Below are 17913 nucleotides of genomic sequence, written 5' to 3'. Positions count from 1 at the left end.
GATGAACATTACTGGTTTTATTTGTGTCTCCCCTGTAGCTTGAACTGGCTGGCGTGTGCGATACTGCCTGCATTACTGTAGTTGGCAGGTTCTCAGGTATAGAGATGGTTCGTCCTTCTATTTCACTAAATCTCGCTGACATTCGTACGCTACCTGCCTGTTACTTGCTTGGAATACTGGATCTGGTTAGGTTTACTGTGTTATCTCCTAGTATTACCAAGCTTCTTTCACCGGGTGACCCATATTAACATCACTTAGATTTCCTATACTACTCCTGCTAGATGGCTCTTGTGTTACCCACTTGTTTCACGCTCATCGGTTGGCTCTCTCGTTACCTTGCTCTGTGGATCTCTTAGATGGCTCTCCGGCTCTCCTTTCAGCGGCTGACTTTACTGTCTCACCTGGTTGGATTATTCACACTGGTTTTCCTGTATAACCTTTAGCTGCCTTGCTTCCTAGGCTGGCGGTGTTACTAGTGCCGGCTGGATCTCTTCTGCTGCCTGTTACTAATTCGGGATGGATCTCTACTGTTATATCTACAGGTTGGTGCTTCAGATACTCCCAGGTTTTGAATCTCTTAAGTCGCCTGGTTGTCATCCCGTGTTGTTCATACTAGGATGATTCGTGTTACACATCGGCACCTCTCCACAGTATCTGCTGCACCTTACCACAACGCTTGTCACACAACAGATATCGTTACCTTGCTCAATAAGCACAACTTTTCCCCTAAACTCCGAGAACCTGATATTGTTCGAATTCATGAACAACATCTCAAACATACCCAAAATGTGGAGTCGCAAAACTTATCCAATGTCCCCAACTCCGGCATTCTGCTATAACTGAACTACAATAGCGCTTGAACACCGGTCTGACCACTAGCTCCGCCCCTTATCGTGACGTTACGATTTGATGTACCAACCACAGCCTAGGTCCTTACATATAGAACACCCCCCTATCGATGACATCATAGATACTGATATGAGACAGTTAAGATCCTTGTCAGCATGTTATTACAAAGAAGGGTATCTGAATCATCATCCGCTTTGAACCATTATGTTAAGTACTGGATCCTACTGAGTCATGATGAATATGAATCACAAGTTGCTGGAAAAAGAAATCTATAACTTGCATCATAAAGGTGGGCGAGAGTAAGTTACACGCAGGCAGTGATGGGCTTGTAGTAATTTGTCTGAATGTTGACAAATGCCCTTCAAAGACTAGTAGAACAATAATTCACTATCATACGGCCTTCCGAAACACTGTTTGCCCTTCCACCATTCTCAGTCCATGTCTCCTTTCTCCTCCATTCTTTGCCCTTCAAAACCATTGTACAGACTGTCACACATTAAGTTACCATTCGTCCTTGAATCTTAGAATATATAGAAATCAAATAATGTAAAACTGAAATCGGGAATATTCAAGATTTCCCGGTGGGAGGCTGAAGTTCTTCACCACTGTGGCAGAGGAAGCTGTGAGGGACGTGGGTGACTTTAAACGGATAGGTAGTACTACTGTAGGGACAGTTGGTGACGACCGGGGAATAAGGCAGAGTTTGGTGCAGATTCACCAGCCCAGGACAGGAACTAATCGCACAGATGTGGCGTTTGACGAATATATTGACATATCAATCAAATATACTAGGACGTGGAAGATAAGGTTAAATTCTGGTGTTATGTTTGTCATTATTTCACCTAATAGCAAGACCCAGTATTGGAGGCATCAGTTGACCTGCTTCACAAGTATGGCAGCACTTATAAAGTTCTTTATGGGGAACTTTGAAAAGTTAGCATGTAGGCAATCATATGTTACCTGTGAAGGTAAGTGCTTCAGGTTTACCAAAGATGGCACTCATTAAGTAGCAGACCTACAGAAACCCACAGGAAAAGGATGATTCACACGTGCTTTTCCATACCAATCACATTTCAGCAACATTAATGGTCGTCATGTCGCTCAAAGAACCGACTTAGATACACTGATGTGAGGACGTTTTCTGCAGCAGTGGGTCATGTATGTGCCGCATGGTTAGTCTTACAATGTCTGCAGTGGCTGTGATTCGGTGATTGCCTTCTAGGGGATGTGGGAAGCTGTGCAGACTGAAAATATGTTGCAGTCAAGTCAAATACCAGAGATCATTGCAGACATCGGCCGCCAATGGGATAAAACCATTATATCTGTTCCAAATGTTGGAGTTCGCATGCCGTTTGTTTAGGATACCCATGCTTGTGGGTGGGTATCCAGGCCCTGCGCTTCTAGATTGCAAAGGGTACCCGCGCTATTTTACCTCCCCAGGGACACAACTATCCCAAAAGCATAATAAAATTTGATGACCCCGACTAGTGCCGATGGATCAATTCTGAGTCTTAGAGAAGCTCAGTGACTCAACATTTCATATGTTCAATTAATCCCGAAGTTCACTGACGTATTAGGTTCGTGGAAGCTCGCTAACATCGCATCAATATTTTGAAGTGGTGACAAGGTCGCTTGTCTTAAGTTACTGACCAGCATAAGATTACAGATATCGGTATATAGGAAGCTACGAGTAGAAATTATAGCTAAAGCAGATAGAATTCACCTTGAATAACATGCTTTACTCAGAACTGTCAGCATGGTTTCGGTAAGGGGAGGGTCGTGTCACACATTAACATTTCTCTCTCGGAAATAATCGAAGTGTACAACGATAACAACTATATCATTCATACAAGTGCCACACAAAAGACCGATCAAGAAGGTCGAACTATAATGATGTTAGAGAGCTTGGTAGTTATTGGATAAAAGCAGGGGTTAGCATACACAGGGTAAGGCCTGCTTTGGGCACCGCCTCAGGTGGTATTCCACAGGGTTCTGTCCTTGAGCCTCTCTCTCCATTATCATCTATTGATAGTGAGATAAGTATCGACACTAGTGAGTTTGCAGACGATAGTACCTGGAATTATAATTGATGAAGAGGAAAGACCTAGACACATAAATGCATATAAATATCGTTGTGTGAAATAATTAGTTTCTGTAAGGTTGGTAGGTATATCAATCATAGTCTTGATAATGAACGATTAATCAGAATGAAAAGATTTTAAAACCAAGGCAACGATGTATCAATGTCCGGAATAACAATGGTAGAGTACTTGGATCTGCCGATGTTATTCTACAACTGTCCATAGCTACAAGGAGGCTTCACGTGGATTATGCAGAATTGTGATCCCTCAGTAATACAATCTATAGAATATGTATGCACTTTAAAACGTATACCAAGAAAAATCGAAAAATTTGTCTCATGGTGATAGAGTACAGGAACTATGTACGTTCTCTTGATAAACAGGTAAAAGGTATAAGGCGTACATTAATAAAGTAACAAAACTAAACACTCCAAGCAAAACCGGAAGCAAGGTCTTTAAACTAAACAAATGTAGACATGAAGAAATAGCAAGAAAGCACTGGTCTATAGCAAGGCTCTTTACGAATGTAATAGATTATTAGTTCATATCATGAACATAAACACAATGAGTAACTTAGAAGCCTAGCCATAATTCATGAGTAAACACTTGTGGATGATTACGTAACTCTGCCTTGTACAGTTTGGACCTAATGGTCTAGTGCAGTTTCTTTTCTTGACGTTTATAATTTCTTTATATGGAAAACTCTTAAAATCGGTTGGTTGCCCCTGACGACGTGAAATTTGATAAATTTGTGTGTGTGTGTGTGTGTGTGTGTGTGTTGCAAGAGGTCAAGTGGTACACGTGATCTAGTGTATGCAGGAAATCTACTGAAAAATGAAACGATAAGTTCTCATGTGCACTTTTATATAACGATCACATCATCAGGGGTGATACAGGAATGAAATACAGAACAGTCAGTTGATACACAAAAGAAGATACATTGCTAGGACGCCACTGGTAAACAAGCGTTACCACCATCTAAGGACACCAACTTGTTTGATATGGTGTGCTAAAAGAATACAATACACTATAGACTATACGCACACTGAACTATAAATAACACCATATCAATGATAAAACCAAAAGACAGGAAAAATAGCAAATCACGTAACTGGTAATTGATACTAACCTGTCGAGGTAACACTTACCAGCAGCCTATCGTCAGAACTACACCCAGGCAAAGCGGACACCCTTGAGGATTTTCAACTTTTACATTTTTCATTTTCAATTTTATCATATCTAATTCTCCTCTATTCACTTATTTATATTGCGACAGCCTCAAGAGATCCTGTATATAACACATGTGGACACTTTCAAGCGTTGTAGAACAAACTCATCAGCACAAAAGAAAAGTAAGTCTCATTATCTATGGTCACAGTAATTCTGCATTGGATTTAAAGTCTGCTATATGAACAGTCCTCAACATTTCATTTCATGGTGACCGGCATGGCACGGGCAAAACATGTCTAAGTCAAAGGCCAACTCTGGTAAAACTCTTGTCTTCAATTGTTGAAGAAATACCAAAACAAGAGAAATGCTCTTTGATGTGCATTGACTCATAGGTCACACACACACACACACACACACACACACACACAGCCAGATTATAAAGATGACGTCATATATATTATGCCAAGCCTGACGTCATATACCTTACTATGACGTAAAGATGTAAACAAACTCCTGGGCATACAGGCTTGACAATTCAGTTAAAAATTCATTTTGATAGAGGTGTTATGACGATTAACACTCCGTTTTACTAGATATATCATATACTATATTTCTTATTCATTTTTTTTCATTCCAACGCAAGGCAGGTTTTTCTTTTTTCTTACCATAAAGATTATACCAGAGTGCGTAATCATGGAGAAAAGCCGTGCAAGTGGAACTTTACTTGAAATTGATGAAAATATCATACGAAAACAATTAGTTCTGGAGGTAAGACTCAAGCAAAAGACAAGTGATAAATGTAGGCATGCCCAAGTAACCTCATGTCTATTTGAACGCATTGATTTGATGGTAATGCACAACTTGATACTGGAATTCCAGTATATTGGTTTTAAAAGTAGCTAGAGAGAAATTCGTAAAATACATTATGAGTATTTATATCCTGCTCGAATGGAAAAGTATATAGCGAGCTCACTTCTCCTTTCTCATTATCCATTTCCTGCTAGGAGTAAATCAAGAGATCACTTATGTGCATCTGTGTCAGCTGTTGAGTATATGAAAACCATGTTCATTTCTTATAATGAGGCGCTGCATATCTAACAGCAGTTTTTACTAAAATCCTTTCAATATAATCGTTACATTGTAGAATTGTTGCACCTGCATCATGTCTTGTGAAGAAGGTTGAAGTAATTTTGGTTTGTTGGATTGGTATTGTTTCTTGAAATTCTTTTCTTCAGTTTTACAATAGCACAACAGAAACTCAAGAAAACTTACCTAACATACTATAATCTTTAAAACGGCTAAAAACGTATTGTTCTATGAAGTGATTGCTGCAGGTGGAATGTTTGTGCAATTTGTAATGAATTCCTTGATGTAATTTTTGATGATAGCATAAAATTGATGCATCCTTAAAGATAGGATTACTCTTACCAACAGTACTTCTGTCTGGTGATATGTCGCTTGTCCCCCCATTATCCATTTGTCATATAATTGCTTGCTTATCAGTTAAGCGTGCTGCTTAAAGGACACCTCACTTGATTTAGCTGTTATTTTGATTCTGCTTGGGGCAGTTGTTTACTTTCCTAGTGTTGTAAAATTTGATTTTTAAAAAATTAAGATCACATCATTTAATGCTTGTTTTCGAGAAGGCTGAGGCTGTTCATATGGCTGACACATTTCCTTACAATGGTAGAATATTGATAAGACCACCTTAAATATAAGGGAAAGTGTGGGGGTTTAGTGGTGTAAAAGTAGGTGAAACAGTGCCAGATACCAATTGAATATATGAAAACCTCACAACTTTCCCTACTGGCCAAGATTTATCTTGATTGTTAATGTTTTTATTGATATATACCATTGTTGTTTGCTGTGTATCACCAAAAGGTGAAATTTGAAATTACCTGGTGTAGATACCTGTCTTTACAGTATAGTACAAAAGTATCACAGTACTCCACTTTATACCAGAAAATACAGAGTACCTCATGCACCTGGTAGTGATGCAGCTAAAGCTCTCACAGCACTCATAAAGTAGGACCCACCAGGTCGAGTTGTATGTTATTTTGATCAGAATATTACTTTGTACTTAATCATAAGAACAGACTAAATTTTTTTATATTTTGAAACTCTGCCTCTTGTGTGCTTGAAAAATTATTCCAAATTATACCAAAATGTTAAAACCCAGTAGCAATCCTGCGATGTGATGAGTAATAAACCGAAATGATGCAAGAATTACATGATGCATCTTTGTAGTTGAAGGGAACATTGCAGAAGTAAGCCTGCACCAGTGAAACATGGCTTGCATAAAGTAACCAAAATTTTGGCATGAGCATGACACTATAACACATGAATATGATAGCACAACCATTGAACACAATGGTGTATTGCATGGGTGCAATGACCTTTGACCTGAATGACTGTGTCCAAGGTTTTGGCATGCAGACTTATTGTGAGATAGTCATATTTTTGCTTATCTTTTATCATCATAATTTCAGAACCAGAATTAAAATGAATATAGAAACAGAACTTATCAGATCAGTACTGTGATCAGAAAGAAAACCCTGTAACATGTAAAACCCCTTATTGAACTATAAAAGAATGCTCTTGAGCTAAGGAACATTAGTAGATCAAATAAACTAAGCATGTTTTGACATCATCTACTTTTTTATAAAAATTTGATGGCTACATTTTCTTTCTTCCCTCACAAACTTGTTTGGTTTTTGATACTTTTACAGCATTTCCCATGTCGAAGTTAGTAAGTTGAATATTAACTTGGTGCACAGAAAGTAAATAATAACCCTGCTCTTTATTGCTGTACACAGTAATCTACATTCTCGTCCTTCCATTTTTTAGTCACATTGTCGCTCTATTTGGAAGAATATAATGAGAACAATGATTAGAGAGAAATGCAGTACACATCAAAGGAGTTGTTGACTGGAGGGTCTTGATCAGTAGGAGGAGTTTGAATGTTTAAATGGTAGATAATCTTTCGCAAAATTGTTTTAGTATTACTGAACATCGGTTTCAGATATGGAAAGCTTTAGCTTTTAGCTTGATTTTATTTTTGATCACTGTATGATAGTCAATGATTTATTTGTCTCTTACTGTATGTTATTTTATTTATTATACTTAATCGCTGTTTCCTGTGTCAGCGAGGTAGCACAAGGAAACAGACAAAGAACGGCCCAACCACTCATATACACACACACACACACACACACATATATATATATATATATATATATATATATATATATATATATATATATATATATATATATATATATTATCCCTGGGGATAGGGGAGAAAGAATACTTCCCACGTATTCCCTGCGTGTCGTAGAAGGCGACTAAAAGGGAAGGGAGCGGGGGGCTGGAAATCCTCCCCTCTCGTTTTTTTTTCTTTTTTAATTTTCCAAAAGAAGGAACAGAGAAGGGGGCCAGGTGAGCATGTTCCCTCAAAGGCCCAGTCCTCTGTTCTTAACGCTACCTCGCTATCGCGGGAAATGGCGAATAGTAGGAAAAAAATATATATATATATATATATATATATATATATATATATATATATATATATATATATAGTGCCATTGTACAAAGGCAAAGGGGATAAGAGTGAATGCTCAAATTACAGAGGTATAAGTTTGTTGAGTATTCCTGGTAAATTATATGGGAGGGTATTGATTGAGAGGGTGAAGGCATGTACAGAGCATCAGATTGGGGAAGAGCAGTGTGGTTTCAGAAGTGGTAGAGGATGTGTAGATCAGGTGTTTGCTTTGAAGAATGTATGTGAGAAATACTTAGAAAAGCAAATGGATTTGTATGTAGCATTTATGGATCTGGAGAAGGCATATGATAGAGTTGATAGAGATGCTCTGTGGAAGGTATTAAGAATATATGGTGTAGGAGGCAAGTTGTTAGAAGCAGTGAAAAGTTTTTATTGAGGATGTAAGGCATGTGTACGTGTAGGAAGAGAGGAAAGTGATTGGTTCTCAGTGAATGTAGGATTGCGGCAGGGGTGTGTGATGTCTCCATGGTTGTTTAATTTGTTTATGGATGGGGTTGTTAGGGAGGTGAATGCAAGAGTTTTGGAAAGAGGGGCAAGTATGAAGTCTGTTGTGGATGAGAGAGCTTGGGAAGTGAGTCAGTTGTTGTTCGCTGATGATACAGCGCTGGTGGCTGATTCATGTGAGAAACTGCAGAAGCTGGTGACTGAGTTTGGTAAAGTGTGTGAAAGAAGAACGTTAAGAGTAAATGTGAATAAGAGCAAGGTTATTAGGTACAGTAGGGTTGAGGGTCAAATCAATTGGGAGGTAAGTTTGAATGGAGCAAAACTGGAGGAAGTAAAGTGTTTTAGATATCTGGGAGTGGATCTGGCAGCGGATGGAACCATGGAAGAGGAAGTGAATCATAGGGTGGGGGAGGGGGCGAAAATTCTGGGAGCCTTGAAGAATGTGTGGAAGTCGAGAACATTATCTCGGAAAGCAAAAATGGGTATGTTTGAAGGAATAGTGGTTCCAACAATGTTGTATGGTTGCGAGGCGTGGGCTATGGATAGAGTTGTGCGCAGGAGGATGGATGTGCTGGAAATGAGATGTTTGAGGACAATGTGTGGTGTGAGGTGGTTTGATCGAGTAAGTAACGTAAGGGTAAGAGAGATGTGTGGAAATAAAAAGAGCGTGGTTGAGAGAGCAGAAGAGGGTGTTTTGAAATGGTTTGGGCACATGGAGAGAATGAGTGAGGAAAGATTGACCAAGAGGATATATGTGTCGGAGGTGGAGGGAACAAGGAGAAGAGGGAGACCAAATTGGAGGTGGAAAGATGGAGTGAAAAAGATTTTGTGTGATCGGGGCCTGAACATGCAGGAGGGTGAAAGGAGGGCACGGAATAGAGTGAATTGGAGCGATGTGGTATACCGGGGTTGACGTGCTGTCAGTGGATTGAATCAAGGCATGTGAAGCGTCTGGGGTAAACCATGGAGGGCTGTGTAGGTATGTATATTTGCGTGTGTGGACGTAGGTATATACATGTGTATGGGGGTGCGTTGGGCCATTTCTTTTGTCTGTTTCCTTGCGCTACCTCGCAAACGCGGGAGACAGCGACAAAAAATATATATATATATATATATATATATATATATATATATATATATATATATATATATATATATATATATATATACATATATATATATATATATATATATTCTTTTTTCTTTCATACTATTCGCCATTGCCCGCGTCAGCGAGGTAGCGTTAAGAACAGAGGACTGGGCCTCTGAGGAAACATCCTCATCCAGCCCCCTTCTCTGTTCCTTCCTTTGGAAAAAAAAAAAAAAAAGAAAGAAAAGAGAGAGGGGAGGATTTCTAGCCCCCTGCTCCCTTCCCTTTTAGTCGCCTTCTACGACACGCAGGGAATACGTGGGAAGTATTCTTTCTCCCCTATCCCATATATATATACATAAACTCTCACACTCACACATATACATATACATTTCAATGTATATGTACATATACATACACAGACATATACATATATACACTTGTACATATTCATACTTGCTGCCTTCATCCATTCCCGTCGCCACCCCGCCACACAGGAAAGAGCACCCCGCCTGGCTGCAAAGTAGTGCCAGGAAAAAGGAAAAACTAAGTTGTTCACACTCAGTCTCTAGCTGTCATGTGTAATTCTCCAAAACCACAGCTCCCTTTCCACATCCAGGCCCCACAAACCTTTCCATCATTTACTCCAGACACTTCTCATGCCTTGGTTTAATCCACTGACAGCACATCGACCCCAGTATACCACATCATTCCAACTCACTATATTCCTTGCATTCCTTTCACCCTCTTTTAGGTTCAGGCCCCAGCTGCTCTGAATCTTTTTCACCCCATCCTTCTACCTCCAGTTTGGTCCCCTTCTCCTTGTTCCCTTCACCTCTGACACATGTAGCCTCTTTGTCAATCTTTCCTCACTCATTCTCTCCTTGTGTCCAAACCATTTCAACACACCCTCTTCTACTCTCTGTATGTATATTGCTTTTTTGTTTGGTGATGTTGTGCACATGGACCTCCTGTATATAAATGGTCATAGTGTGATAGATACAGACTTGTATGTATGCCATTTTTCAGTTGTTTAACTTGTTAAAGATACCAAATGCTGCTATAGTAATACTTTTTGCTTTGAATATGAGCATATAAAGTTAGAATAACATTATTGATATTATTACTATGAAGGTATGTATTTATATGTGGAAATTTTCATGTTTCCACAGGGAGATGCTCCACAGGAGCTTGACTCTCTTTTTCCCAAGACATCATCTTATGAGCGAGCTACCTCTGTCAAGCCTAAGCCAGGTAAGTGCAAATATCAAAATTTGGTCTGTTAACTGTTCTACAGCTTGTATGAAAATGTAGAATTTGATGCAAGGGAAGACCAGTATGATTATAACAAAGTCTGAACAGTATCATCGTGGTGTTAGTATTTTTACTGCGTTGATCAGTATTGTTTCTCTGACTGGAAATTTACTTTTTTATCAGTTTGTTTATGCAGCAATGTGAATGTGAACAATGAAATTGTTTTTGGCTGTAACAAGTGTGATACTGTTTCAGTCTTGCGATCAAAACTCTAGATGTGTGTAAAATTATATATATGTTCAATAAGGTTTTAACTAGAATGCAGTAATATCCTCATAATATTCCCATATAAAATTAAGTGCATGTCCAATAAATGTCATGTAAGAAATGTTTTAGATTTACAGTGATACCATTTTGCAGTACAGTAGGAATATAAGTTGTGCAACATACCTTAAGATTAAAGTGATGTAAGTTTAGAATTCTAACATCACTTAATGAAGTGTCATAACTTGAATCCATCCCATATTGAAGTTATGATCCTTGCACATAGACTTTGATATACAAAAAAAGAAAGAAATGCTATTCTTATAACACATATTTTTATTATGTTAAAGAAACCAGGGGATAGGAAACAGGCAGGTAAAACTGTAGAATAGTTCATGGTCAGTTGCTGTGGACTGCAGGTTCTGATCGGTTCATTGTATGTGACATCTATTGGGTGCTTTTGTGCAAATCAGACCATTGTTTGTTTGTTTTTGACACTACCTCACCAAGATGGGAGAGATATTTAGATATAAAAGAATATACTGGAAATAATTATTAAAGATTTTGTTTATTAACTTTGTTTCACATATTCTTCCTGTGTGTTTCCCACAGGATGCCAATACTTCTGGGGACCATAATTGCATGGGCATGTTAGTGGTCAACAAATATTCTTTTATGTCTTCCTTGATATAATTGTAAAACAAGTGTTGGAGGAGTTCATTTACATTTTGATGTCTCCAGTATTGTTGCAGTGTACAAGAGATGTCGTATATGTTTTTGTATATTTTTTCATTTTGTGAGCCTTTTGAAATTGTGCTTTTTCTTCAGTAAGGATTAAAATTGAGCTTTGTAAAGTAGCATTTCTGTCTTGAACTTGATTGATTGCTGGTAGTTTTGGGCTCCACTATGTATCATATTGTTTCATAAAATCATAAGATGGTCATGTATGTGCCATTTTGTGAAGTTAGAGAAAGCATATTGATAGGGTTGACATTGTAGAATGTGTTATGAATATATGATGCGGGAGGAAAGTTACTAAATGTAGTGAGGAGAGAGAAAGATATGTGTGAAAAGGAAGGGATGAGGGGTGAGTGTTTCCAAGCAAAGATGGTTCTGCATCAGTAGTTCATAATGTCATCATGACTGTTTAATCTGATTCAAGTCACCTATCAGGAGAACTCAGCTACAGTCTTTCTATTCATGCAGTCATATAGAGATTTTGCATGGCGGTATTCCCTCTTCATACTGCATAGTGTTTTTTCTTAGCTTTTTACCCTGCCAGCTGTTATGCTTGAGGATGGTGGTGGGAGGGGGTTGTGCCATCTGCTTTACCCTCCTGCCTTTACCACAGCTATAAGGATTATGATCTCAGGATGTTACTACTGTCCTCAAGTAGATAACCTCGTCATGGACTGTCATTTCTCTCAATATTTTTCCTTCCTTTATATTCCCAATGCACCATCTCTGAAACCACATGTACCAACACATCTGCCAACCCTTCTCCTACCATCTCTACTGCCACCCTTGCCACCATCTTTTCTGTCTTCTGTGTTATCCCCCATTATTTAAAACCACCCCTGTAATCTTTTGTGCCACCACCCTGGTCATCCTGTTTGCACCGTTTCTGCCACCACCCTTGCAACCAACACCTTTGCTACACCATTGTCACCACGTTTGCAACCACTCTACCACCACCACTGCCATCCCCTTTGTCACCAGTGCCGGCATTATCTTTACATCCACTTCAGCCATACCCTTTGCTGCTACTCTGATGACCACATTTTCCACTGTCTCCACCATCCCTTTTGCAGCCATCACCTCTGCCACCTTCTTTCCATCCAACACCTCTACCACAACTTTTTCCTCCATTTTTGTTGCTCATTATCTTCAGATTCTGTCGCCAGCCTTACAACCATCTGGTCCTTTACCTCTGCTACCACCAGTACCACCATTTCTGCTACCACTCTGGTAACCATCCCTTTGCCACCACTACTACTACCACCTCTGTCACCCCTTCCATCGTCACCCATCAGACCTGGTAGATCATTGGACCCATTATCTGTGACGTTGTTGGAGCCATCTTGGTATGGGAGGTGTTTGTGAAGGCCGTTATCTATAGTCCACTCTGATAAGGCTTTCCCTGCACCTTGGTCACCTGCCGCCCTCTGGTTGCAGTTGCCCAGGGTTAACATTTACCAGAACATTACTGGCTCTTCACGAGATGGATGAATCCCTATTGAAAAGCTGTTTTACATCGTGTGATGTTAGGGTTATGGTATATTATTTAGAGGGGATTAAGAATCATATCGTTTTAGGGAAGATGAAGATGCCCACGGCAGACTGGAGGGAGGGTCAATAGCTTGGATACTTCTCACAGAAGGTAAACATTGAAGAGGTAGGTTTGAGGGACCTTGTGGAGGAGCGGGTTCTTGGCTGCGGAATGTTGCATGGTGCAATATTGAAGCTGATGTAATTAACTGTTTTACATTAAAGGGAGGGAGTTCAGCGCTCGCGGATCATTTCTTTTGAACTTTCTTCGCTGAATTACAACATTGCAAACTTTAAGATGTCCATTTACAAAATCTTTACTATTCCATTCATCCAGTAGTACAAAAAACTACATTATATCCTTTCTAGCACGTTTCTTGCTCGATTTCATGTTATTGCCTCTTTTTGTTCACTTTGCATAATTTGAAGAACTGTTCACATTTAGTATCACTAAACTGGCCTAGAAACTTAAAAGCTTATTCTCGTCACCCCTCTCCCTTTTCCTTTTCCAGTTGGAAAGATTTTTGGCTTCTAAATCCTCACTATAACTCAGCTTTCTTAATGCTGGCGCTAGTTTTATTGCCTTCCTCTTGACTATTTAAATTCTTTGTGCTTCAGTCAGTGTAGTGATCAGATTTGAAGATATTCTAGTTATGGCTAATTAGAATTTTTTGTACATTAACAGGAGGAAGTTTTACACTTGTAGGGCTCCTTCCCATAAACATTTTCTGTCATACAAAAATGTATATATAGTGTTTAGATTAACCATGTCCTTAGTGTGTATGTGTGTGTGCGTGTGTGTGTGTGTGTGTGAGGGGGTTATCAGAGGCATTATGTACTGTCATGGTGTGTTGCAGGTTGACGCCCAACCTGTATGACCACGTGTTGACGGTGTTAACACATGATGCAACACAGCGTGTCAGCCAGCCCTCTAGCCCAGCCTGTCTAACCACGTGGTGACACTTGAATGGGCCGCCTTCAAGCAGGGGAATCGATGGAAGGGTAGGCCACGGGGTTTCTCATGGACCAACTCAGGATTGAGTTTGGTTGCTGTGGTTCTGACGCAAGGGTTTGACGGCGGCCCGATGAAGGGAGGCTTCATGGTTAGGACACCTGGGGAGGAGTCCACTCAGACTTGCTGGGGTTTCGTCTGTTCGTCGTCAGGTGTTCATGGAGGAAGGATCAAGTGTCGCTACTTGTGTGTACTTCACGAGTTGTATATCATCGGCCACAAAGTTTCTTTCGGGCCCCCTTCCCTTCTACATAGTCATCCTGTTTTTATCCACTACGGTTTCAAGCTATGAGCTGTAAGGCCAAAAAGGGTATGGAAGTGAGAGGGGTGTAATGGAGCGCTCTTTTGATTTTCTGCATCTCTGGCCTTATGCTCCTATAGTGCATGATGAATATACATGAATATAAATTCCCGGGTCTCCTTCTGGACCCACATGACTCGGTACGACGTGCCACCTGCTTTTCAACCCTGTGCTGTGCGTTAATGAAATAGTTGACCACTTCTAAAGTCCGTTTTGTATTAATTTGGTGATTTAAGATATTGATTATGATCACTCACTTGGGAATAACGTAAAATTTAGGCTTATGAGGCGCACGTAATTACTCTGGTGTTATTTAGATTAGGTAGAGTTGTCGTTTGATTTCGTTCGTCGTCCGGATGATATAAGTCGGAGATATTCATTTAAGCACAGTTTAACAGCTTTAGAACCATACACTTTATGAGGTAATGGTAAGGTGATGATGGGAAGATAGTGTGATCCCTCTGTAACGAAGGTGACGATGATGTGTCACGGTGAAAAGCCAGGAAGGTTCAGGTAGGTTGATGTTACCGCGGCCACGGGCACTACGGGTTCCTTACTTCCAACCATGACAACATAAGTACACGAAATCCTCTTATACATGAAGAAAATTTGATTTTAAAGACGTTTAACGTATTATGTAAAATGGTTCGAGCTGTCTCTCTCTCGGGGTAGGATTATGCATGGAGTCCTGCGGTTTGCCTCTTCCTTGGCTGCTTTCTGCCTCCTTACCTTAACCTCTTAAGGGTTAGGTACATTTCCGCATTTAATTCGCGACCTAGATGCGCACAGGTGAATGGGTACGAACTCCCCCGTCTTTGAGAACTTTATAGCGAAATGGTGTATGAATAAATGCCGAATATTGAGAAATGCTGAGACATGAAAGGTAAAGAATGTCATTTCTTGAATGTATGGTTATTACAGTGTGTAAGACTGAAAGGGATGTGTTTATACAGATGCATATTATTATTATTATTATTATTATTATTATTATTACTATTGATTTTTTAATGTTTACTCAGTAATGATAATGAAGAATGTATGGAGAGAACGTTATGTTGGATGGCAAGATGGGTACGCCTGAAATTGCACTCCCAACAATATTTTGGGTGCGTGGCATGGGCTACAGGAGGGTGAATGTGTCACATGTTAAATGTTTGAGGATATTACGTGTTGTGAGGTAGGTGCTTTGACCGAGTAAGTAATGAAAGGGTAAGAGATGTGTGGAAATAAAAAGAGTTTAGTTGAGAGCTGGAGTGGATGTGCTGAAATAGTTTCGAAATAAGGAGAAAATGAGTCAGAGAAGATTAACAAAGAGGAGACGTGTGTCAAAAGTGAAGTGAACAAGGTGAAAGGTAGACTGAATTTGAGATCGAAGGATGGAGTGAAAATTTTGGGCAATCGGGGTTGGAACGTGCAAAAAGGTGAAAGGTGTGTACCGGGGATAGAATGAACTGCATGACTTCTCAGGCATTTATCCACAGTCGGACTTCTCAGCCCCCTACCCACATTCAGTCATCCCTGCCCCCAACCCACACTCAGTCTCCCCAGCCCCCTACCTTGTGTCACACTTCATGCTAACTTGTATAGGTTAACACTGCCCCTGTACTTGTAAATGTTTGTTTTTACATTAGTGGCTTAAGGGTTTACATGTACTAGTTCTAGTGGCCGGAGAGTTTACCTGTATACTTGTCCTAGTGGCTGGAGGGTTTACATATTTCTCTCCTAGTGGCTGGAGGGTTTACATATTTCTCTCCTAGTGGCTGGAGGGTTTACATATTTCTCTCCTAGTGGCTGGAGGGTTTACATATTTCTCTCCTAGTGGCTGGAGGGTTTAGTTGTGTACCTGTGGTTGCAAAATTTATCTGTACTCCAAGTATGGTTTTAAGCTACAATCAAGTCTAAATAGGTGGAAAATTTTTATGAATTTCTTCATTGGATATACAGGAGGGACGTTGGCTGGTGGCAGGGATGGAGGCAGGTGTTAGTATGTAGGGTTTGTGACTAGTTTCAGTCTGCAGGATTGGTGGCAAGTATGATGGCTGGCTTGGTATGACCTTTCTGGTTATCATACAGATATCCTGAGCAGCTGGTTATATTCTGACGATAAGATAAGATGATTGCCGCCCCTGGTACCCCACGGACCATGACAGGTGATTCCCAGGCTGACACCTTATTGACATGTGAAGTGCTGGTACTTAGCAAGCACTAGTGGCACTGACCCAAGATGTACAACCATTCTGCTTTCACGAGAGAACGATGATTGATTGACTTTATGGGTCCAGTTGAGTTTCTCAAGGCTGCGTCTAAAGCTCCATACTTTTCATCTTATGCATCAATGACCAAGGAGCCAGATTTACCAGAATATCAGAATTAGGTGACAACACAAAATTGGGAAACAGCCAACTCAGAGACTGCCTGAAGATTCAGAGTTATTTACATAAACTGATAGAGTGGACGAGTCGTGGCATACAGATTTCCATGTTGGGAAATTTTTGTGCCAAGAATATGAGTACAAAATGCTTGGGAAAACTTTACAGGGAGTTAGAGAAAAAAAAGACCTGGGAGTGATTATCTGTCTGTTAAATTGTCACACGTAAAACTATCATTTATAAGATCATCAGATGATATGGTAGCCATTTAAAGATAACTTGGATGTTAGTATGATTATCATTTCTGTAGTCATTTTAGTATTATTGTTGTAATGGTATTCTGTTTCATAGTAATGATAATCTTTCTTTTTCTTTCTTTCAAACTAATCGCCATTTCCCGCGTTAGCAAGGTAGCGTCAAGAACAGAGGACTGGGCCTCTGAGGGAATATCCTCACCTGGCCCCCTTCTCCGTTCATTCTTTTGGAAAACTAAAAAAAAAAAAAAGAGGGGAGGATTCCAGCCACCCGCTCCCTCCCCTTTTAGTCGCCTTCTACGACACGCAGGGAATACGTGGGAAGTATTCTTTCTCCCCTGTACCCAGGGATATAATAATAGTAATAATAGTAATAATAATAATGATAATGTTAACAGTTATTATGTGTGGATGATGGCAATGATGCTTATGCAGCCTTATAGGATTTCTTAACTATTTATGTTGTATGAGTGCAAAGCCAAGAGAGCCTTTCTCCATGTAATAATCAAAGATCAATCAGTGTTTAGAGTATATATAGAGTTGAACATGTTTAAAACTTAACATACACGGATATTACTCCTAGAGCAGAACATTTGTAAAGCATATATGGCTATTACACATATTTCGTATTTTTATGGATTCTTATTGCAGGCATGTGTGTGAAGACCCGGGATGACCAGAAGAAGAAGGTTTTCATTAATGTGTGTACTTCAGATGCCATCCCTACCCCAGAGGACATCTCTGACCAAGAACTGATCACTATCTTGGAATCAGATACAGCATCAGACTTCCGTGTACCCATGTCTATTGGCCAGCCCCACCAGGAAAAAGACAAGTGTAAGATGGTGATATGGTGTTAGTGGATTATATTTCATTTGGTGTAGTCAGCCATAAACATGTCTACATCCTTAGTTTTACCGCTCCATTCTCTGCATGATGTTTAATAATGTTATGTATATATATATTTTTTTTTTTGACTGTTTTCCCTCTACATC

General features: G+C 39.8%; 2 protein-coding genes across 5 annotated transcripts in view; one reads left to right on the top strand and one right to left on the bottom strand.

The window, feature by feature from the left end:
- Positions 1 to 903, bottom strand: part of LOC139761807 (multidrug resistance-associated protein 1-like) — a 47160-nt gene extending 46257 nt beyond the window's left edge. The window contains exon 1 of the mRNA XM_071686293.1: positions 782 to 903. Within this exon, the coding sequence (XP_071542394.1) occupies positions 782 to 829 (48 nt within the window). The 5' untranslated portion in view covers positions 830 to 903. The remainder of the gene's footprint in view (positions 1 to 781) is intronic.
- A 3752-nt stretch (positions 904 to 4655) lies between these two features.
- Positions 4656 to 17913, top strand: part of Pih1D1 (PIH1 domain containing 1) — a 38086-nt gene continuing 24828 nt past the window's right edge. For 3 of the 4 annotated variants that reach the window (XR_011715623.1, XM_071686290.1, XM_071686289.1), the window contains exons 1-3: positions 4656 to 4868; positions 10369 to 10450; positions 17570 to 17755. Coding sequence is in view for 3 of the 4 variants with exons in the window: in XM_071686290.1 (XP_071542391.1) it covers positions 4794 to 4868; positions 10369 to 10450; positions 17570 to 17755 (343 nt within the window). In the remaining variant the exon portion in view is untranslated. Of the gene's footprint in view, positions 4869 to 10368; positions 10451 to 13029; positions 13110 to 17569; positions 17756 to 17913 lie in introns of those variants that run through there. The other variant, XM_071686291.1, reaches the window with a different exon arrangement.

The sequence above is a fragment of the Panulirus ornatus genome, chromosome 42, assembly GCF_036320965.1.
Source record: "Panulirus ornatus isolate Po-2019 chromosome 42, ASM3632096v1, whole genome shotgun sequence".
Lineage (NCBI taxonomy): Eukaryota > Metazoa > Arthropoda > Malacostraca > Decapoda > Palinuridae > Panulirus > Panulirus ornatus.
Note: the sequence above shows the minus strand (reverse complement) of the source record. Positions and strands in the feature narration are given on the sequence as shown.